The 23,455-nt window shown below is 43.6% G+C and overlaps 2 protein-coding genes across 3 annotated transcripts in view; one reads left to right on the top strand and one right to left on the bottom strand.

Moving 5' to 3' along the window:
- Positions 1 to 10,797, top strand: part of prkab2 (protein kinase, AMP-activated, beta 2 non-catalytic subunit) — a 30,533-nt gene extending 19,736 nt beyond the window's left edge. The window contains exons 5-10 of one of the 2 annotated variants that reach the window (XR_013816745.1): positions 4,776 to 4,890; positions 4,992 to 5,125; positions 8,604 to 8,672; positions 8,778 to 9,411; positions 9,449 to 9,847; positions 10,225 to 10,797. Coding sequence is in view for 1 of the 2 variants with exons in the window: in XM_079819760.1 (XP_079675886.1) it covers positions 4,776 to 4,890; positions 4,992 to 5,125; positions 8,604 to 8,672; positions 8,778 to 8,858 (399 nt within the window). In the remaining variant the exon portion in view is untranslated. Of the gene's footprint in view, positions 1 to 4,775; positions 4,891 to 4,991; positions 5,126 to 8,603; positions 8,673 to 8,777 lie in introns of both variants that reach the window. The other variant, XM_079819760.1, reaches the window with a different exon arrangement.
- A 65-nt stretch (positions 10,798 to 10,862) lies between these two features.
- The window catches only part of LOC307128613 (myomegalin-like), a gene marked incomplete at its 5' end in the record, with an annotated part of 97,389 nt that continues 84,796 nt past the window's right edge, over positions 10,863 to 23,455 (bottom strand). The window contains 8 exons of the mRNA XM_079820527.1: positions 10,863 to 12,151; positions 14,255 to 14,315; positions 14,423 to 14,469; positions 17,585 to 17,723; positions 17,814 to 17,957; positions 18,021 to 18,214; positions 19,972 to 20,061; positions 20,230 to 20,430. Coding sequence (XP_079676653.1) covers positions 12,033 to 12,151; positions 14,255 to 14,315; positions 14,423 to 14,469; positions 17,585 to 17,723; positions 17,814 to 17,957; positions 18,021 to 18,214; positions 19,972 to 20,061; positions 20,230 to 20,430 — 995 coding nt within the window. The 3' untranslated portion in view covers positions 10,863 to 12,032. The remainder of the gene's footprint in view (positions 12,152 to 14,254; positions 14,316 to 14,422; positions 14,470 to 17,584; positions 17,724 to 17,813; positions 17,958 to 18,020; positions 18,215 to 19,971; positions 20,062 to 20,229; positions 20,431 to 23,455) is intronic.

The following is a 23,455-nucleotide window of genomic DNA, read 5'->3' as shown; positions in this document are numbered from 1 at the left end:
AAATGAAAATTCTGTCATCATTTCCTCACCCTCAAGTTGTTCCAAACCTGTATGAGTTTCTTTGTTCTGAAGATATTCTGAAGAATGTTTGTAACTAAGCAGATAGAGCAACCATTGACTGCATTAGTAGAGGAAAATACTATAGCAGTCAATGATTGCATATAATCTGCTTAGTTACAAACATTCTTCAGAATATCTTCAGAACAAGGAAACTCATACAGGTTTGGAACAAAGGGATAGTTCACCATTTTTGGGTGAACTATCCCCTTAAGGACAAAAGATTAGACCGCGCCACAGTGCATACCCCACCATTATCCTAAAGGCCACAATGACTATAATGTTGTATTAAAAAGTTAATGTTGAAAATGTTTAGATGCACTATGCGTTTCAGCCGCATATATTCCCATTGAAAATCAACGCATTTTAGGACAATGCAAATACATTAAAGAGCCATAAGTGTACTACTGAGCATTAATGTGTTTCATGGAGCGGAAGATTTAATGACTAGTTGCCTATAAATATTGTAAAGGTGCAAAAAGTAAAAATTCAGAGGCATGTTATAAAATTTTTTTGAATATAAATGTACATTTGGTGAGTTTTTGGGCTGGAAATCGTCGACCCAATCTGGCAGCACTGATCAGACATTCAAATAATGCACCTTTACAATACTTATAGGCAACTAGTCACTCCAAGAAAAAACCCAAAAATAAATATAGCTGCAAGCAGCAATACCGGGGCCAAGCGCAAAGAAGAAGACAAGACATGCCAAAAATGCTGGCAATGTCAGATCAACGGCAGCAATGAGCAATTAAAGACCTATTAAGGTGATTTTAGGCAAAATAGCTGTAAAATGATAAATACAGTCAATAATAATGATTTAATGATTTATCACTTTCAACCAATAGGTGGCACAGTTACGAAATTGATGTGGTGTGGTCAGAATAAGGGAACAATGACACATGCAAAGATTGGTGTCAATATATCAAAGCAGGGTGTCAATATAGTGTCAATATGTCTGCAGAGATATAGCCTCAAGAGGCCTTTTCATTATAAGTATGGACCACATGGCGGTGCTGTTTTGAAACCGTTTAAGCAGCTTAAAGGCATGGTGCTGATGGCCAATTTCAAGTTTCTTAATGATACACCAATTCATTTGTGAAGCATAGCATTTTATATCATAAAACTGGATTGTAGTCAATGGGAATTTCATGTTTTGTTCTATTATAGCGCCACCAAGTGGCACAATCCTATCATTTTTTTTATGTGTCCTTGGAGTGAGCCCATACATGTCTGTGTCAATTTTGGTGAAAATATCTTGTTTAGTTTTGGAGTTATATACATTTATATGAAAAAACACATGAAAAATGACTGACACCTGACTTTGATTGGATTTTACACCCCCTTACTATCAATATTTTGACATTTGGGCATTATCATTTGGCTATCGACCTATGTTTCCGAACTTCTGATGCTGGTTTCGTCTCGATCGGACTAGCGGTTTCGAAGATATCAGCTAATGTTTTTAAAGTGCTAAATTACTACGCTGCACAAATAATACGCCGAAACCTGGCAAGTCTGGTATCGTTGGACTCGGCGAGGATTCAGGAGACAAAAAAAGTTACTCTCATGAAAATAAGTCAATCTCACCTAAAGTTATAAGCATTTGAAAAAAAATATTCTCCACTAGGTGGCGCTGTTTCGAAACTTCTTGGGCTCATTCAGGGCACCGTGTTGATGACCCAAACCGAGTTTCGTAACAATCCGTTCATGTGTTCATAAAATACAGCATTCTAGCACATAATTCAAAATGGCCGACAGCCAAAATGGCCGATATGGTAAAATTGAATATCAGACGACTCGGCATGCCGTCCTGAATGTAACGAGACCACTTTTATGATTTTTGGACAAACAGTTCAGAAGTTATAAGCAAAAATAGCCATTTTTCGTATCTCCGGACCAGTAGGTGGCGCTGCGCCGAAATGCTGTATGTTGCCTCAAGTCATGCTTGTGATGACATGTACCAAGTTTGGTTTGAATACGATAAAGCGTTGCGGAGATATTGCCTTAAGTGTGTTTTTGCAACCGCTACGTAAAATTTGTTTGCGCGTTTATCGCAAATGATTTGACGAATCAACTTGATTCGATTTTCGATCTGGTTCAATTTTCGTGCAAATCGGATGAACCGTCTAGGACGAGTTCGTAAAAGTAGGTTTTTCGGAAAAATAAAAATGGCGGGAACATTTTTATGACGGAAAATGACGTCATAGGGAATCGAATCGTCTTGAGCCAAGGAATCAGAGGGAAAAAGAATTTTGTTTCTAGCCCTTATGGTTCAAAAGTTATTAGCATAAACATGAGTCAAATTTTGGACTGATGGTGGCGCTAGAGGGATTGAGTTAGAGACTCCAAATTTGCTATGGTGACTTTTCAGACTGTCCTCTATGAGTGTGCCAAATTTCACAACTTTTTACCATACGGTTCTATGGGCTGCCATAGACTTCGTGGCGGAAGAAGAAGAAGAAGAAGAAGAAGATGAATAATAATAATAAGAACGGGAACGGTTTCAATAGGTGCCTTCGCACCTTCGGTGCTTGGCCCCTAATAATGTGATATTATTTTATTGCCATACCAATCAATTTTGATAAGTAAGTAACCATTTTATCTCCTTAAAACAACATTGATGATAAAAAAAAATCAATTTCCCAGTAAAACGGATGAAATATGACTATAATGTCCTGGTAGAAACTGTCAAAATGGCAATCCCTCTGAAAAACACATACATCATTTTCAATGTCAACAGTAAGAAGCCAATTTACGTGCAAAAAGCGCCTCATATAGAGATTGGAAAAAGCAATGTAATAAACAGTTATTTCACACACTAATGAACACACCACTGCCAAAATGCGTAATTCATTGATACTGTACAATAATCCGTCAACACAAAATAACAACAATGCGCTTACCTTTGTGTTGCACTTTGCTTTGACAAAACTACAGTGTGTCTTCCGTGAAGAACATGGCACAGGCACTTAGCACAGTCAGAACGGATTAATGGTTGATTTTAACATCTTTCAGCATCTGTCGGGGTTGAGTTGCAGATGTCCTGAGTGTGTATATGAAGATGGACAGGAGTCACGGTTATATTTATAAAGAGTCTTCGAGTCACAGGTGTAATTCACGTTTGAGAGTTTCAAGTTCAAGTTTCAAGTTTGGTTTATTTATATAGCGCATTTAAACACAGCAAACATGGCTGACCAAAGTGCTGAACAATACACAAGTTAAAGAAACAAGGACATAGCCCAACGTTTAAGACATAAAATCACAGTAAATTAAAAGCTATAGAGAAAAAGTAGGTTTTAAGAGAAGATTTAAAAGTGGTTACAGACTGAGCCGATCTGATATAATCCGGAAGGCTATTCCATAGCCTAGGGCCGGCAATAGCAAAGGCTCTGTCTCCTCTGTGTTTTAATCGAGATCTGGGGACAGATAAAAGTCTCTTATCACCAGACCTCAAATTTCGTGTGGGATAATGTGGACAGAGTAGCTCAGACAAATAGCTCAGTGCCAGGTTATTTAATGAGAGTTGAGTCACTCTCCAACTCTTTACTGTAGATACAACTTACTGTATATTTATGCCACTGGCATAGCGATCACTGGAATATACAGCTACGAGTTATCGCGCTAAAAACCCGGCTACAGTCATGAATGAGCACGTCTGCCTGCTGATCGCTGATTGGCTGAAAGTGCTGCTCGTCGACGAGAACCCGCCCTATCTGGCCACACTGTGTGTGATTTGTGCAGGTGTGATTGATCGCCTACAACCCAATAGAGTGTCGGAATGGTTTGTGTTTATCCGTCTCATCCAACCACAATCAAATTCACTCCATCTGATATTTTTATTTTTTTTTGAAGCCGGAATGAAAACATGCCGAAATGGAATAGGAGTAACGAGACTATTATTAAAATGTAAGGAGTAGAAAGTACAGATAAATGCTTGAAAATGTAAGGAGTAGAAGTAAAAAGTAGGCTGAAAAATAATTACTCCAGTAAAGTATAGATACTCAAAATTCCTACTTAAAGGGTTAGTTCAGCCAAAAATGAAAAATTGTGTCATTAATTCCTCACCCTCATGTGGTTGGACACCCGTCAGACCTCCGTTCATCTTCAGACACAAATGAAGATATTTTAGTGTAAAGCTGATGCTGAGAAAGGCTTCAGATAGGCCTCCATTGGCATTCAGTACATTTACACTCACAAGACCCATAAAAGGCACTAAAAACATCGTTACAAAGTCCATCTCACCACAGTGACTCTACAATCATTTTACGATGCGACGACAATAGTTTTTGTGCGCAAAAAAAAATCAAAATAACCCTTTATCCAACTTGTTCTTGTCTTCCGTGTGTGTCTCCACGACGCATGCGTGAGAATATGACGCAGGGTGTCCAACCACATGAGGCTCAGTCATTAATGACACAATTTACATTTTTGGCTGAACTAACCCTTTAAGTAAGGTAATGAAGTATTTGTACTTCGTTACTTGACACCTCTGCTAAATATTCTGTATTCTGATTGAATTTGTTGATTTAGTTTAAGAATCTGACACATGAGGACACGGATACATTTCAAATGTCATTTTTACCTCTAAACTTGGACTGTTGCGTATGGATTAGCGTAGGTCAGGCTCAGTCCTGCTCGTGGTCATGGTCTTTCGTGCTCTCGCGGGTTTGGAGTTTGATGATGGCCGAACTCATGTGTTTGTGTTTTCTCTTCAGCCGGTTGTCACCAGTCAGTTGGGCACCATTAACAATCTGATCCATGTGAAGAAATCTGATTTCGAGGTGTTTGACGCGCTGCAGGTGGACTCGCTCGAGTGCTCCGATACGTCCGGTGAGAATGATCACGTGTGTGTGTGTGTGTGTGCTTCAGTAGAGAAGATCCAGCACAGGGTCATGTGTTAATGTGACGGTTGTGTGTGTGTGTGTGTGTAGATCTGTCCAGCTCTCCACCTGGGCCGTACGGACAGGAAGTGTACATGTTCAAACCCGAGGAACGCTTCAAAGCCCCGCCCATCCTGCCGCCACACCTGCTACAAGTCATCCTCAACAAAGACACCAACATATCAGTGAGAACACTTCCCACTTACATTATTTAAAATATTATCAAAGCGTCAGGAGAATAAAAATATGCCAGTAATGGTAAAAAGAAAAAGTTAACAAGACTTTCCCCCCTCAATAATCTCACCTGTCTCTAATTCAGTTCAGAGGAGCTCCAGGTTAAACAGGTGTTGAACTTTTATCCTCTAAAGTGTAGGAAACTCAGAAGATGAAGACCAGGAGACGTCGGCATCAAACTGAAGTTATTCTTTTAATGAGAACTCTCTGTGCTGCAGGTCGTCCGAAAACAGTCTGATTTAACAGTACAAAATAATGCCATTTATCTACATTTCAGGGGGAGGGGTTATACAGCAGGGGGAGGGGTTATAGAGCAGGGGGAGGGGTTATGCAGCAGGGGGAGGGGTTATACAGCAGGGGGAGGGGTTATACAGCAGGGGGAGGGGTTATAGAGCAGGGGGAGGGGTTATGCAGCAGGGGGAGGGGTTATGCAGCAGGGGGAGGGGTTATGCAGCAGGGGGAGGGGTTATGCAGCAGGGGGAGGGGTTATACAGCAGGGGGAGGGGTTATAGAGCAGGGGGAGGGGTTATGCAGCAGGGGGAGGGGTTATACAGCAGGGGGAGGGGTTATAGAGCAGGGGGAGGGGTTATACAGCAGGGGGAGGGGTTATAGAGCAGGGGGAGGGGTTATAGAGCAGGGGGAGGGGTTATACAGCAGGGGGAGGAGTTATAGAGCAGGGGGAGGGGTTATACAGCAGGGGGAGGGGTTATACAGCAGGGGGAGGGGTTATAGAGCAGGGGGAGGGGTTATACAGCAGGGGGAGGAGTTATAGAGCAGGGGGAGGGGTTATACAGCAGGGGAGGAGACATAGGAAAATAAGGACACACCCCAAACATTCCTGTCTCATCAGCCGTAATTCAATCAGTGTCATTCAAATGCATAATCCAATCACTCAGGCAATATTGCTCTAAACTTGTCATGGTAAATAGTCAGGAAGTGCATAAAGACAAAAGACTTAATGTCTCAAACACTTACACGGCCTGACGTAATCTTGGTAACACAGAGACATATGGTAAAAGGTTAACAAGCGTGTTTACTGTTGATTAAAATGCTAAATTTAGCATAACATTGGGGTGGGAGATGAATAGGCTTGGACTTGATCTGGTAACCCAAAGCACAGGACAGTGAGGACACCAGAATTAACATATTCATGATTCTGAAGATGAAAATACAGAATTATTTCAGACGAATATGCTTTCACTCTATCACTGACTAGATATATTTAAAATAATCTAGGCCACTTTTTACTGGTAACAAAAGACATTTGGCATGATCGGGACCAAAAACATTCTCCCATTGCATTATTATACATAATATTCAACATTATATATAGTAGATTAATGTAGTACTGACACTAAAACTGTTTATTTCAGGTGAACTATACACAATACAGATTGTTGCAATTTTGTATTGTGATATATTGTGACACAATGTATTGTTACGCCCCTACAATGCTGCTTGTTTCACAGCAAATGATCTGGCTCAGTTGGGGACACTACATTTTTCAACTAAATATCCAAATAAAACTAATTAGTAAACTAAATTAACCATATAAACTAAATTACTGATCTAATGCCCACACTGTCACTGTATGATAATTACACTGTCGGCTGTAACGCCGAATCGGATTCGACCATGTGTCATGAATATTTACTGTCCCAAACTGAGCAAGCCAAAGGTGACGGTGGCACGAACCCAAACTCCATCAGGAGAAATAACGGAGAAAAACCCTCGGGAGAAGCCAGACTCAGTCGCTCAGTTCTCCTCTGGCCAACAGACACACACACATTACAGGTCAGAGGTCAGATTTAGATCACAATATTCACAATATTTGATTTCTCGTGTCATGACCCCTTTAATAAAATAAGAACGGGTCCGATCACACAGAATGTTCTTCTGCTGTTCTACTGAAGTTTGACTATACACTAAAAACTAGGGCTGGGTATTGACACAAATTTCACAATTCGATTCGATTTCGATTCACAAGCTTTCGATTTGATTCACTTTTCGATTCAATTCAATATGGATTATTTTGGATATGTATCCGGTATAATAATAAATGTTCTCAAGGAAAACTAATTTCTGAATTAATGTTGTAAACTATGGAGGTCAGTTGATACTACATTAGCCGACTAATATTGAAGGTACAAATTAACTGATTTGTATACAAACACTTAAATGACACTAAATTGTGTTTTTTTTTATATAATAATAAAGTTATAATATTAACTTTACAATTACACAATCATAATTCTACTCCAATTAGTTTTTTTGAAATATAAACATTTAAAAGGGAGGCTGTCATAAAAACTTGCCAGATTTGTTAATATTGAAGAACATGTTATGAATATCCTCTGTAATGGTGCATATAATTATCAAAATGATCCTCTCTAGAGTTGATGTTTCTAGCTGACTAACGAGTTTATGGACACTGGATATGGTTTTTCTGAGGTAACTGTGATATTGTTTACTTGTAAGCCGTTTTCCTGACGTCTTTCTGTGGTTGAAACACTGATTGAGTGATTCTATGTGACATGATCTGGATTTCAGTAAGCTGTCCTGTATCTTTAACACACTTTCAGAAGCTCATTCGTGTTTATTTTGCGCTGTAACTGGTATAAGGCGGAAGAGAAGATGTGTTCATGTCTGCTGGTTCTCTTGAGCTGAGCTGAGACAGAGTGATCTCACGCCACAACGCCAAAACGGTTTTTATGTTTATGAATTTCGTACAAAAAAAATAGACTAATCGATTATTGGGATTTAAGAATCGATAATGTTTAGTAAAAGTGAGAATCGATTAAAATTGAGAAATCAATATTTTTTACCCAGCCCTACTAAAAACAGCCTGATTTCAACCACATCAAAGACCCCCAAAAACTGGATTGAAAATATAAAGCAGCTTAGACACTGGCAAACATACAATCTGTGGACCCTTTTACAAACTAATAAATGAGTCCATAAAGAACCGCTCATGAGTAGAGCCACAACACAACCGCTATAAGACATGATACTCAACCGTCCTTTTCTGCTCTGTGGTGGGTTAGATGTCCTGATGAAAAAACAATGTCCACAAAAAAAGAGAAAAGGAATAAATCCACAGGTTCAGGGCCCCACACAAAAGAGGTTCTCCTATAGTCCAGAGCAGGCACATATGCTCCAAAGTCTACGACACACACTCTCTGTTCCCCAGAGATCATTCTTACACAATTACTCTGAGCTGTTAGCCAAAAAACATGCCACCAAACATCTGTTTGTTTTAAATGGCCGCCCTCTCGCTCTATCGGTGTATAAGAGTCCTTAGAGCCCAACCAAAAGTCCCCCAATTCTCCCTCAAACAAAAAGGCCATGCAAATGCTCAGAAAACATGGCTCTTATACATATACACAAGCCTTTATATCTACAGTGAGCTTCATGTGTTCTGTGTTTCAGTGTGATCCCGCCCTCCTGCCCGAGCCCAATCACGTGATGCTGAACCATCTGTACGCGCTCTCCATAAAGGTACATCTCACACTGCTCTCAAACATACTCCTGATGCTCTCACACATACTCCTGATGCTCTCACACATACTCCTGATGCTGGAGAACTGACGCATGTTTCCTCAGGATGGGGTGATGGTTCTCAGTGCTACTCACCGCTATAAGAAGAAATATGTGACGTCTCTTCTGTACAAGCCTATCCAGTGAGCTCTGGAGGACTTCCTGTGCAGTCCTGTAGTCGATTAACCTGCGGATCGCACGCTGGATCTGTGTGTGTGTGTGTGTGTGTGTGTGTGTGTGTGTGTGTGTGTGTGTGTGTGTGTGTGTGTGTGTTGTCTTAGGGGCAGACTTTTGCGATTGCAATCTTGAGGGCCAGATTTTGATCTGCCCAAAGCGCTTCATGAAATTCTGTCAAACAGGATTCCTACATTTAAAAACTGCACAACAAGTTTATAAATCAAAGTGAGGTCAAGTTTTGAGTTTTACACAGATGAACATTTGAATGTAATGTTTCATTCTAAGCTTTTATAGTCATAATTCATTTAATAAACCGAGGGAAAGACGCATATCTGCTCTCAGAACGAGAGGAAGCTTCGGCAAGGATCTGTGTGTGTGTCAGGGTCTGTGTGTGTGTCAGGATCTGTGTGTGTGTGTCAGGATCTGTGTGTGTGTCAGGATCTGTGTGTGTGTGTCAGGATCTGTGTGTGTGTCAGGATCTGTGTGTGTGTGTCAGGATCTGTGTGTGTGTGTCAGGATCTGTGTGTGTGTGTGTGTCTAGATCTGTGTGTGTGTGTCAGGATCTGTGTGTGTGTCAGGATCTGTGTGTGTGTGTCAGGATCTGTGTGTGTGTCAGGATCTGTGTGTGTGTGTCAGGATCTGTGTGTGTGTCAGGATCTGTGTGTGTGTGTCAGGATCTGTGTGTGTGTGTCAGGATCTGTGTGTGTGTGTCAGGATCTGTGTGTGTGTGTCAGGATCTGTGTGTGTGTGTCAGGATCTGTGTGTGTGTCAGGATCTGTGTGTGTGTCAGGATCTGTGTGTGTGTGTCAGGATCTGTGTGTGTGTCAGGATCTGTGTGTGTGTCAGGATCTGTGTGTGTGTGTGTCAGGATCTGTGTGTGTGTGTGTCAGGATCTGTGTGTGTGTGTGTGTGTCAGGATCTGTGTGTGTGTGTCAGGATCTGTGTGTGTGTGTGTGTGTGTGTCAGGATCTGTGTGTGTGTCAGGATCTGTGTGTGTGTGTCAGGATCTGTGTGTGTGTGTCAGGATCTGTGTGTGTGTGTCAGGATCTGTGTGTGTGTGTGTGTCAGGATCTGTGTGTGTGTGTCAGGATCTGTGTGTGTGTGTCAGGATCTGTGTGTGTGTCAGGATCTGTGTGTGTCAGGATCTGTGTGTGTGTCAGGATCTGTGTGTGTGTGTGTCAGGATCTGTGTGTGTGTCAGGATCTGTGTGTGTGTGTGTCAGGATCTGTGTGTGTGTCAGGATCTGTGTGTGTGTGAGGATCTGTGTGTGTGTCAGGATCTGTGTGTGTGTGTCAGGATCTGTGTGTGTGTGTCAGGATCTGTGTGTGTGTGTCAGGATCTGTGTGTGTGTGTGTCAGGATCTGTGTGTGTGTGTCAGGATCTGTGTGTGTGTGTGTGTCAGGATCTGTGTGTGTGTGTCAGGATCTGTGTGTCAGGAATTCTCTAGAATGTTTTTATAGCTTTGAGACTGAATGGCGTCCACATACGTCTGGATGCACGTTTGTCTTTATTTGTAGTGTGTAAAGGTTGGTTTTATCATTTCTGGCCATCATCAATATCAAATGTTTAAAGTGTGATTTGTGATGTCATCAGGACTCAACCCTGAATATTTATTGATGTTGATGAGGATTTGATTAGTTTGCTGTGGCGTTGAAGATTCATACACTCTAAACATAATAACGGTGGCTTTAGTCATTGTGTGTGTGTGTGTGTGTGTGTGTGTGTGTGAGATGCGTGAGATGCGTGATGCTCAAAATATGATTTTCCAACATCACAGCTTTAAAAGCTTTATGGGATATTGTTTTGAGGGGAAATCCACTAACTTGAATTATTGTTCTGAGTGAAGTTGAGCTATGCATTATAGATGATGTGTGTATTGCCTAAATAATAAAGAGAACCTTTCTGGTTGAGTTTCTTTGTTTTCATTAAAAAATATAAATGTATAGAACATTTGCAAGAAAAATGAACATGAACGCATTTCTATTATTTATTGATGTTTAAATTCCAAAAGCAGCTTTCATAATTCATGGCACATGTTCAGCAGCTTCAGACGCAGAGTTTGATTGGCTCTCGCGTCGGCAATCCTTTGTTACATCATCACATCAGTAACTATGGCAACAGATGAGCCTTCAAGCACTAAACACACACACGATACACATGGGCTGCTGATTCTTCTCCTCTGGCTTTGGTTGCTGACAGCATCTCATCAATAGTAAACCATTAAAGACTGATATTGCACTTCTCTGGAGGAGATTCGGCTTGGCTGTTTCAAGGCAAAGCAACATTCACTGACAAGCTTATGTGTTCATCCTATCAGGAGATTAGAGGCAAGGCAACTCTGCAATACTTTAGGCAACTTCTACAGTTTATAAACCGGTGTAATGTACACAGTAAATGCATCTATATGATGTCACACATCATCACATCTTCTGAAGATCTATAGCAAGTGTTGACTATATTTACCCACACTGCAAAATTAAAACACGACGGCAGAGATTATGTACAGCTCTGAAAGAAATTATACAGCACAAATCTAAGAGCGGTAAAGAAACAGCTGCGCTGTGATTGGCTGCGGGATCGTGACATCATCAGCTCTGGTCCCACCAATCCTCTGCCAAAGTTTGCAATCTCTAGTTCAGAAATCTTCCACTGTCGTTGATCATATTTGCACAGGTCTTATTTTTCTCAATTGCAGGAAGTCTCAACTTTCTATGTGTCCTTTCTAAGCTCATACTTCACACACAGACATGAGGGAACCATGCAAACTTTGGCGTGTTTGGTGAGCCTCGCCTCAGAAATACAGGCGTTTTATTTTTAACTGACCTCCTTCATGCAAATACTAAACTCATGTCAGTCAGTGGCATCATAATAATACTGCCAGCGCTCATTATACGAGTGAACACATGCTTCAGCTGACGTGCGTTATTCAGTCTTATTGCCCAAATCCCTGAGCTGCTCCAGGGAATTCAGTGGCAGTTTCTATCTCACACAGTAAAGAGTGTGTGTGTCTCACACAGTAAAGAGTGTGTGTGTCTCGCGGCGGGAGATAAACACTGATCAATAGGCATGTGGATTTTCGCCGCCCACTGTTAAAGGAAAGAGGTCAAAGGCGGGTAAGGCGGGCGAGTTCGCAGTGTTGCTGGTTTAACGGGAGGCGGTGAGCTGAAGAAAGTTGGGCGGCTGCAGATCGGCTGTTTCCATGGTGATCTGAGGGCACGCAGGGGTCATGCGAACCCGAGCAGAAGAGCCTGCGGAGGCTTTACCTGGAGAACAGAGAGAAAGATCCTAAATCACTGGAGAATCAGTCGAGATGATTATCAGAATAACATCAGGGTCACACACTCACACACACGCAGTTTGAACATACATTTGTAAATAATATTTATGGATGAATGGATATTTGTGACCCTGGAGAACAAAACCAGTCATAAGGGTCGATTTGTTTTGTCGGGATAGGACAATATTTGAAACTCTGGAATCTGAGGGTGCAAAAAAATCAAAATATTGAGAAAATCTCCTTTAAAGTCCTTAGCAATACCTATTACTACTAATAATACATTTATGATACACTCCCCTAAAGGATTATTAGGAACACCTGTTCAATTTCTCATTAATGCAATTATCTAATCAACCAATCACAGGGCAGTGTCTTCAGTGCATTTAGGGGTGTGGTCCTGGTCAAGACAATCTCCTGAACTCCACACTGAATGTCGGAATGGGAAAGAAAGGAGATTTAAGCTATTTTGAGCGTGGCATGGTTGTTGGTGCCAGACGGGCCGGTCTGAGTATTTCACAATCTGCTCAGTTACTGGGATTTTCACACACAACCATTTCTAGGGTTTACAAAGAATGGTGTGAAAAGGGAAAAGCATCCAGTATGCGGCAGTCCTGTGGGAGAAAATGCCTTGTTGATGCTAGAGATCAGAGGTCATGGGCCGACTGATTCAAGCTGATAGAAGAGCAACTTTGACTGAAATAACCACTCGTTACAACCGAGGTCTGCAGCAAAGCATTTGTGAAGCCACAACACACACAACCTTGAGGCGGATGGGCTACAACAGCAGAAGACCCCACCGGGTACCACTCATCTCCACTACAAAGAGGAAAAAGAGGCGACAATTTGCACCAGCTCACCAAAATTGGACAGTTGAAGACTGGAAAAATGTTGCCTGGTCTGATGAGTCTGGATTTCTGTTGAGACATTCAGATGGTAGAGTCGGAATTTGGCATAAACAGAATGAGAACATGGATCCATCATGCCTTGTTCCCACTGTGCAGGCTGGTGGTGGTGGTGTAATGGTGTGGGGGATGTTTTCTTGGCACACTTTAGGCCCCTTAGTGCCAATTGGGCATGGTTTAAATGCCACGGCCTACCTGAGCATTGTTTCTGCCCATGTCCATCCCTTTATGAGCACCATGTCCCCATCCTCTGATGGCTACTTCCAGCAGGATAATGCACCGTCACAAAGCTCCAATCATTTCAAACTGGTTTCTTGAACATGACAATGAGTTCACTGGACTAAAATGGCCGCCACAGTCTCCAGATCTCAACCCAATAGAGCATCTTTGGGATGTGGTGGAACGGGAGCTTCGTGCCCTGGATGTGCATCCCACAAATCTCCATCAACTGCAAGATGCTCTCCTATCAATATGGCCAACATTTCTAAAGAATGCTTTCAGCAGCTTGTTGAGTCAATGCCACGTAGAATTAAGGCAGTTCTGAAGGCCAAAGGGTCAAACACAGTATTAGTGTGTGTTCCTAATAATCCTTTAGGTGAGAGTATATTTACAGTAGGAACTTTACACAATATCTTCATGGAACATGATCTTAATATCCTGATGATTTTTGGCATAAAAGAAAAATTGATCATTTTGACCCACATGATGTATAGTTGAATACTGGCACAGATTTACCCGTGAGACGCAGGACTGGTGCTGAGGTCAAGGGTCACATGTTTTAGAGGGCCGAAATCATTCACTGGAACACAGTCGTTAATTAGTGTTTTTCTGATGGTGTGTTTTGACTGTTTCTTCATGACATGACATGGCTAAACTACAACAGGTAAGCATTGAGACGCTAGGACTGTAATGACAATATTGATTTCTCATATTTAATCTTCATTTTGATGAACCGAGATCTGTTTACATCTGATGAACAAAACGTCACTGTATTTGTAGCTCTGACATCCAATAATCACAATAAGCTTTGATACATCTGATATGAAACAAAGTCTCCGCTTTTATCACTGAGTTCGGTCTGTAAATGTGTGTGTGTGACTGACATCATCACGAGTAACATGTGACCCTAACCCATGATGCAACACGACTGATGGCACGAGCGGACATGCACACGGCACAAAACTGACCGTTACCATGGCAAAGGGAGGAAGAGGAGGAGCTTAGAGAGGAAATCCTGAGCTCATTCTTCTGGAAACACTCGGAGAAATGGAGGAGAGACAGAAGGAGGTGGAGATTCAGGATGAGGGACAAACACTAGACAAACAGCACCGAAAACACAACTAACCCAAACTCACCTCTAGATTCGCTCGGGCTTTCTTCAGCACATCTCGAGTGCGGGACACTGGAAGACAGACGTGATGTTAAAGCTCTGATCAATCATCACACTAAAGCATCACGGGCATTCATGCTAGAATCATTATAGAATCATTATAGAGTCATTATAGAATCATGATAGAATCATTATAGAGTCGTTATAGAGCTTGTGCTGTTTTCTCTGTAGAAAAGGAAAGTATACTTTTGGACGTCGCGTTAAACACACAGAAATATATAAAAATGTACACTTTGGCGAGCATTCAGCGTTTGAGTTTTCAAACATCAGGGGAAAATCATTCACTGCTTGTAACTAAACTTTACTAGATCTCTGTATATATTTCATTCGTGCAGTAAAGATGATGTTTTATTTTATTATTATATTACCTGAATTCTTAAGCAATGTTTATTTCATCTGTATCTTTGCTCTATTGTTTCCATTCGTCAAAATTGGCAACGAGAATTTGTATAAATATTTCTAGCAAAATATACTTGCATCATGGTACGAGTCATTTTATTTCATAATGACAATATACAACGATCAGGCATAACATTATGACCACTGATGATCTCTGTTAGTGGTAGGGATATATTAGGCAGCAAGTGAATATGTTGTCCTCAGAGTTGATGTGTTAGAAGCAGGAAAAATGGGCAAGCGTAAGGATTTGAGCGAGTCAAAAAATGCTCAGAGGAAGGACCAGTGGAGAACCGGCCACAGGGTCATGAAGGACCAGTGGAGAACCGGCCACAGGGTCATGAAGTACCAGTGGAGAACCAGCCACAGGGTCATGAAGGACCAGTGGAGAACCGGCCACAGGGTCATGGAGGACCAGTGGAGAACCGGCCACAGGGTCATGGGGGACCAGTGGAGAACCGGCCACAGGGTCATGGGGGACCAGTGGAGAACCGGCCACAGGGTCATGGGGGACCAGTGGAGAACCGGCCACAGGGTCATGAAGGACCAGTGGAGAACCGGCCACAGGGTCATGAAGGACCAGAGGAGAACCGGCCACAGGGTCATGGAGGACCAGTGGAGAACCGGCCACAGGGTCATGGGGGACCAGTGGAGAACCGGCCACAGGGTCATGAAGGACCAGTGGAGAACCGGCCACAGGGTCATGAAGGACCAGTGGAGAACCGGCCACAGGGTCATGAAGGACCAGTGGAGAACCGGCCACAGGGTCATGGAGGACCAGTGGAGAACCGGCCACAGGGTCATGAAGGACCAGAGGAGAACCGGCCACAGGGTCATGAAGGACCAGTGGAGAACCGGCCACAGGGTCATGAAGGACCAGAGGAGAACCGGCCACAGGGTCATGGAGGACCAGTGGAGAACCGGCCACAGGGTCATGGGGGACCAGTGGAGAACCGGCCACAGGGTCATGGAGGACCAGTGGAGAACCGGCCACAGGGTCATGAAGGACCACTGGAGAACCGGCCAGAGGGTCATGAAGGACCAGTGGAGAACCGGCCACAGGGTCATGAAGTACCAGTGGAGAACCGGCCACAGGGTCATGAAGGACCAGTGGAGAACCGGCCACAGGGTCATGGAGGACCAGGGGAGAACCGGCCACAGGGTCATGAAGGACCAGTGGAGAACCGGCCACAGGGTCATGAAGGACCAGTGGAGAACCGGCCACAGGGTCATGAAGGACCAGTGGAGAACCGGCCACAGGGTCATGAAGGACCAGTGGAGAACCGGCCACAGGGTCATGAAGGACCAGTGGAGAACCGGCCACAGGGTCATGAAGGACCAGTGGAGAACCGGCCACAGGGTCATGGAGGACCAGTGGAGAACCGGCCACAGGGTCATGAAGGACCAGAGGAGAACCGGCCACAGGGTCATGAAGGACCAGTGGAGAACCGGCCACAGGGTCATGGAGGACCAGTGGAGAACCGGCCACAGGGTCATGAAGGACCAGTGGAGAACCGGCCACAGGGTCATGAAGGACCAGTGGAGAACCGGCCACAGGGTCATGAAGGACCAGTGGAGAACCGGCCACAGGGTCATGAAGGACCAGTGGAGAACCGGCCACAGGGTCATGAAGGACCAGTGGAGAACCGGCCACAGGGTCATGAAGGACCAGTGGAGAACCGGCCACAGGGTCATGGAGGACCAGTGGAGAACCGGCCACAGGGTCATGAAGGACCAGAGGAGAACCGGCCACAGGGTCATGAAGGACCAGTGGAGAACCGGCCACAGGGTCATGAAGGACCAGTGGAGAACCGGCCACAGGGTCATGAAGGACCAGTGGAGAACCGGCCACAGGGTCATGAAGGACCAGAGGAGAACCGGCCACAGGGTCATGGAGGACCAGTGGAGAACCGGCCACAGGGTCATGAAGGACCAGTGGAGAACCGGCCACAGGGTCATGGGTGGCCGAGGCTCATTGATGCCCGTGTGGTCCGATCAAACAGACGAGCTACTGGAGCTCAAACTGCTCCAGAAGTTAATGCTGGTTCTGATAGAAAGGGCTCAGAATACACAGAGCGTCTCAGTTTGAGGAGTATTACCAGTCAGGGTGCCCATGCTGACCCCTGACCCCGCCCAAAGCACCAACAGTGGCCCGTGAGCATCAGAACTGGACCACGGAGAAATGGAAGAAGCCGGCCTGGTCTGATGATCACGTGTTCTTCTACATCAGTGGATGGCCGGGTGTGTGTGTGTGGCTTACCTGGGGAACACATGGCCCCAGGTGCACTATGGGAAGAAGGCGTGACAGCGGAGGCAGTGATGCTTTGGGCAATGTTCTGCTGGGAAACCTTGGGTCCTCCATCATGTGGATGTGACTTTGACACGTCTCACCTACCTCAGCATTGTTGAGCCCATGTACAGCCTTTCATGGAAACAGTTTTCCCTGTGGCTGTGGCTCTTTCAGCAGATAATGCGCCGCCACAAAGCACAAATGCTTCAGGAATGCTTTGAGGAGCACAACAACGAGTTTGAGGCATTGACTCGACCTCCAGATTCCCCAGATCTCAATCTCATCTGTGGGATGAGCTGAACAAACAAGTCCGATCCATGGAGGCTCCACCTCACAACTTACAGGACGTCTTGGTGCCAGACACCCCAGCTCACCTTCAGGTGCTCATAATGTTATGCCTGATTGGTGTATATCATGATATAAGATTTTGGTTGGACTCACGCTGGTTGACGATGAAGGTCTCCATGCTCTCTTTGGTTCGGCTGGTGCTGCGCAAACGCTGGATGGTTCCCTGCAGAACCTCCTCCTGCTCGGCGATCCGCAAGCGCAGCAGCTGGATCTCCTCACGCATGGACTGCTCCTGAGAGGAAATCAGCATCATGCTCAGTTATGTTGCCTTTCATGCTTTAGGGATCAATAAATGTTGACCAAACTGTGTTGATGTTCTAACCCTCTGAATGAGATGGACGGGCCCATCGCTGCTCGGTAATGCCGCCCGCCAGAACATCTTGAGCAGCGAGACGGCCTCGTCCAGAATCTGGTGCAGGGTCTTCGTGTCGGAGAGCAGCGTCTTCACGGTGTTGTAGTCCAGAGCCTGTAAGAAAGAAACATATGAGAGTCTGCCATTTGCAAAAGCACTTGGATTAGTCAGCATCACCTTCTCCAGCAGAGCCGTGTTGAGAGACGCCTGCAGCGCCGCCTCCATCCGCTGCACCAGCGCCCGGCCCTCCATCACCTGCTGCTGCAGCGCACCGTAATCATCCACGTGGCCGACCGCGTGCCGTCCGTTAGGGCTGGAGAACGAGCCGTCCGGTGCTTCTCCTTCCAGATCGGCATGAGGCTCCAGAGAGTCTGAGGTGAACACAGGTCTTAGGTCTTCTCATCAGTTGAACACTAGTCCAGCTAAACCATTAAAGGGTGACTTCAGGGATTTAGCATTAAAGGGTTAGTTCACCCAAAAATGAAAATTCTGTCATTAATTACTTACCCTCATGTCGTTCGACACCCGTCAGACCTCCGTCCATCTTCGGAACAGAAATTAAGATATTTTAGTTGAAATCTGATGGCTCTGAAAGTCCTCCATTGGCTCAGTGGCACCGTTCACTCTCAAGACCCTTAAAAGGCACTAAAGACGTCGATACAAAGTCCATCTCACTACAGCGGCTCTACAATAACTTTATGAATCGGCGACAATGGTTTTTGTGCGCAAAAAAACCCCTAAATAACGACTTACATAGTGATGACGATTTCAAAACAAAGCATCATGAAGCTTCGAAGCGTTATGAATCAGTGAGTCGATTCAGCGGTTTGAATCGCCAAATTTCAGCAGTTTGACGGTTTGACACGCGATCCGAATCTTCATTCGGCTCAGTGATTCATAACGCTTCGAAGCTTCATGATGTCTTTGTTTTGAAATCGTCCTCACTATGTAAGTCGTTATTTAGGGTTTTTTTGCGCACAAAAACTATTGTCGCCGATTCATAAAGTTATTGTAGAACCACTGTAGTGAGATGGACTTTGTATCGACGTCTTTAGTACCTTTTAAGGGTCTTGAGAGTGAACGGTGCCACTGAGCCAATGGAGGACTTTCAGAGCATCAGATTTCAACTGAAATATCTTAATTTCTGTTCTGAAGATGAACGGAGGTCTGACGGGTGTCGAACGACATGAGGGTAAGTAATTAATGACAGAATTTTCATTTTTGGGTGAACTAACCCTTTAAGCTTTGTGTTTAAACTGAGTCATTTATGCAGTAGAAATGTGAAATAATTTTTGAATTTGGTGCCTTCTAGACTGAGAAAAGACAGAAAATGTATTTTTGTCTCATGTGGATGAAAGACAACAACTCCCAGAATGCACTGCTTCGCTGCCTAACGAGGCCACTCCGTACACCGTCGTTTTCATCTTCATAGTAATACAATCGTTTCGTTCAGTTAGAGAATAAACACTACAGTTAAAAACTGAACGTGTGTTTTCAATAAAGTATGAGTGAGCCGAACGAGACGCAGCAGAGTCAGATTTCATTCCTCATGAAGAGCTGAGCTGAGGGAACATTAAGCTCCAGTCTGGCACGTTTTCTGATCGCATATGGAAGCTAAACTATCACAGGAATTCATTGAAAAGTTGAAACTCTCACTTTGCTCTGCACCGCACCGTTATGAATGTCTGTGCGGCCTTCTGTGTCTCATTCAGTGTGTGAGATCTCTCCTCTATGGGCGGATGATAACATGTGGAACAGCTCCATCTAGTGGCTGTAGTCTCTAGCCTCTGGACAAACAATCCTCAGATGACACAAAATGACGATATTTACGTCATCAGAGGATTTTTTCCAGAAATAAAATGCATAATTCTCTCATCTCAGGGGGATGGGGGAAAGTACCATCATTTGAATATACTACCGGGTTTCTACTGATACAAAGCCTAATGCTAAATCACTGAAGTTACCCTTTAATATCTAGTTCTCCGCCAGAAGAGCTTCAGCAGGTTCATGGAAGGTTTATCTGTGACTGCTGACAGAACTGATCAAACTTGAGAAAGACAAACAAGCTCAGGTTCTCAATAAAGCCTGCTATTCATCCAGTTTAGCACACACACACACACACACACACCGTTAGTGTCCTCCACCTCTGAGTACGGCAAGTACAGAGCCCCGGCTGGAAACGGACCCACATCTCTGACAGGAGGAGAAGGAGACGGGTCTGAGGAACATGGCGAGAGGTTAATACAAAACACACAAAGCAGCACGTCCATTCACACGCAATGCTATTGGCAAAATGGTTCTTTACAAAGATAGCCGCTACAAACTGTTTTTTAAAGATAATGCTCAATATTTCTGGCACATGCCAGCCCTGCTGAAGTGAAATCACCGTGGAGAAGCTGTCGGCGGTAGAGCAGCGGGCTGGCCGGAATGATGGGAGACGGGCCCGAATGATCCAGCTGCTTCTGCAGTTGAGCCCGTAGAGCACTGTTCTCCATTACACTGTGCTCCAGCTGGGCCCTTAGAGCCCGGACCTCCACCAACAGCTCCCCCAACTCCACCGACCGGCACGGCATCTCACACGCAAACCCTGAGCGGAGAGGAGAGAGAGAGAGAGAGAGAGAGAGAGAGAGAGAGAGAGAGAGAGAGAGTTTTTTTTTTTGAGTTTTCAACACACTTTATTTATAACACTACAACATCAGCAAAACATCACATTATCCAGAAAATAAATTAAAAAAACACAGACACAAAAAAGCAAGACTTATTGTAACATGATAGTAAAGACCAACATTTCATCATCGACTGTACAAATAACTCCGTTAAAACACCATTTGGGCAAAAAACTTTCTAAGTCATTCATCAGTTTATAGAACTTGAAATCAAACAAAACCCTTGCTTTTACCATATTTTTAAATACAGTAACCACACATTGTCCTTCTCTACCTTCTATTTTGTTTTTCCTAGTTAAATAAACAGCAAGTTTGGCTTGCCCAATTAAAAAATTCAACAATTGACTTTTTACTCTTTGCGCCACACTATATTTGGGTCCAAGAATCCAAATCTTAGAAGAAAATGTCTCCCCAAAATTCATGAAAAGAACATCCAGAAAACAAAACATATCACGCAGTCTTGAACATTCTAAAAAACAATGAAAAATGGTCTCCCTCATTGTACAAAAAGGACAATCACTTGATACATTGGGATTAATTAAACTCACAAATGCATTTACAGCAACTGCGCCGTGTAAAACTCTCCACTGAATATCACCTGTACGTTTTTCAATTGGTGGTTTGTATAAAACTCTCCAAACAGGTTTATCTCCATCATTCATTCCCAATTTCTCTCTCCACACTGTATCACTGCGCTCTTTTAATTTAGCTTTATTTAAAACTTTTACAAGACATGTATACAAAACTTTACTCTGAATATCCTGCAAACTTAAACCTTCTAGTCCCCTCAGGCTCAGAAAGGGTCCAGACAGTCCTTTGAGATTGGGACTAAGAGAAATATTTGGAAAGGGATCTGTACTATTAGGAACCAGTTCCCCATTATAATAATCAAATAACAATTTGTTTTCTACCTCTGCAAATTTCTTTTTAAAAAAATCCAGAACTTTTCTAACATGCCGTACTGAATGCACACCTAGATGTGAGGCCATGGACTGAGCATCATTCAAGCCAGAACCAGCAACATCCAACAACTGGTGCAGTTTTAAAGTCTTAGTGGAAATTAAACAATGAATCAGTCCAGGTGTAACTTCACAAGTAACATCAAACCGGGCTCCATTTATAAGCGGTTCCTCCAGAAGCCAGTACAACGAGGACGTCGGCTCCAGCCTCCTCTTTTCGAACAAGTCCCACACTTTAAAAAGTCCCTTATAAAAAGGAGTCAGTCCGTTGCACTGCAGCTTACTTGAGTCCATCAGAAACAAACCAGAGTTCAATCCCAGTCTGCCAGCTTGATTAAAGATAACATCAGCCACTTTTCTCCAGACTAGATCCTTAGGTCCTGTAAGATACCTTTGAATAAACAGAAGTCGAAAGGCTGCCCCCCTGCTGGGCAAATGGATAAGTCCTTGTCCTCCTTCATCTCTGGGTAAAAAAAGTATGCTCTGCGGAATCCAGTGAAAAGTACTCCAAAAAAAGTCCACCATACTGGCTTGAATTTTACTCAAAAGTCCATTTGGAGGGTCAATGCAGGCCAAACGATGCCACAAAAGTGAAGCGACCAGGTTATTAATTATTATAACCCTCCCTCTAAAAGAAATTTTTGGCAAAAGCCATTTCCATTTGTCCAATCGCCCCTTTAGTTTTTCTAAAACTCCTTCCCAATTTTTGCTTATCATTGAGTCATTGCCAACATATACTCCTAAATACTTTAACCCATCTCTCTTCCAGGACAAACCACCTGGTAATTTAGGAAGACCATGAGACCATTTACCACTCACTATGGCTTCACTTTTGGACCAATTAACTTTGGCTGAGGAAATTGTACCAAACCTGTTTAAAATGTCTTTAAGAAGGTCAACATCATTTTGCCCTTTAACCAAAACAATAATATCGTCTGCATATGCAGATACCTTACAATTGGCTCCAGAGCAAGGTATGGTCCAACCTTCAATGCTCTCTCTGATCTTAACAAGTAACGGTTCAATGGCAAGAGCATACAACATCCCTGAAAGTGCACAGCCTTGTCTAATACCCCTGTTGATTTGAAAAGGAGCAGTAAGACCACCATTAATTTTCAGTACACTCTCAACATCTCGGTACAAAACCCTAATCATAGCAATAAAACCAGAGCTGAACCCGAACTCCTCCAGCGTACGCCAGAGATAGCTGTGTTCAACCCGGTCAAATGCCTTTTCCTGGTCTAGAGAAATGAGACCAGTGTCTATGTCCAATAGCCTAGAGACGTCCAAAATATCCCGAATTAGATAAACATTATCATGAATAGACCTGTTAGGCACACAGTAAGTTTGATCATGATGAATAACGTGCCCAACTACCTCTTTCAACCTAATGGCCAAAACTTTAGAAAAGAGCTTTAAATCAGAGCACAAAAGTGAAACAGGGCGCCAGTTCTTTATTTCTTTTAAGTCACCTTTTTTGGGTAGCAGGGTAATGACCGCCCTCCTGCAGCTCAAAGGTAGCAACCCTCCAGCCAGACTATCATTGAGCACAGACAGCAAATCACCCCCCAGCACTGACCAAAACGTTTGATAAAACTCAATTGGTAAACCATCAATTCCTGGGGCCTTACCGCAATCCATGCTCCGCAGAGCAACATGCAGTTCAAATGCTGATAGCGGCCTCTCAAGCCAAGAATTGATCTCATCTGGAACTTTAGGCAAACCCATATAAAAAGAGCTGTCCAGCTCACCTTCCTCTGTACGTTCACTTTTATAAAGCTCAGAATAAAATAAAACAGCTCTTTTTCTAATTTCCTTGGGCTCCACCATTTCTGCACCCTCCAATGAGTATAAAGAATGTATAAGTCTGCTTTGACCATTCTTTTTTTCCAGGCCGAAAAAAAATTTAGTTGGGCCATCCATCTCTACCGCACTCTGAAAGCGCGAGCGGATCAAAGCTCCCTGTGCTCTGATACCCAACAGGTTA

This window comes from Gobio gobio (genome assembly GCF_949357685.1).
Source record: "Gobio gobio genome assembly, chromosome: 6".
NCBI classification, from domain to species: domain Eukaryota; kingdom Metazoa; phylum Chordata; class Actinopteri; order Cypriniformes; family Gobionidae; genus Gobio; species Gobio gobio.
Note: the sequence above shows the minus strand (reverse complement) of the source record. Positions and strands in the feature narration are given on the sequence as shown.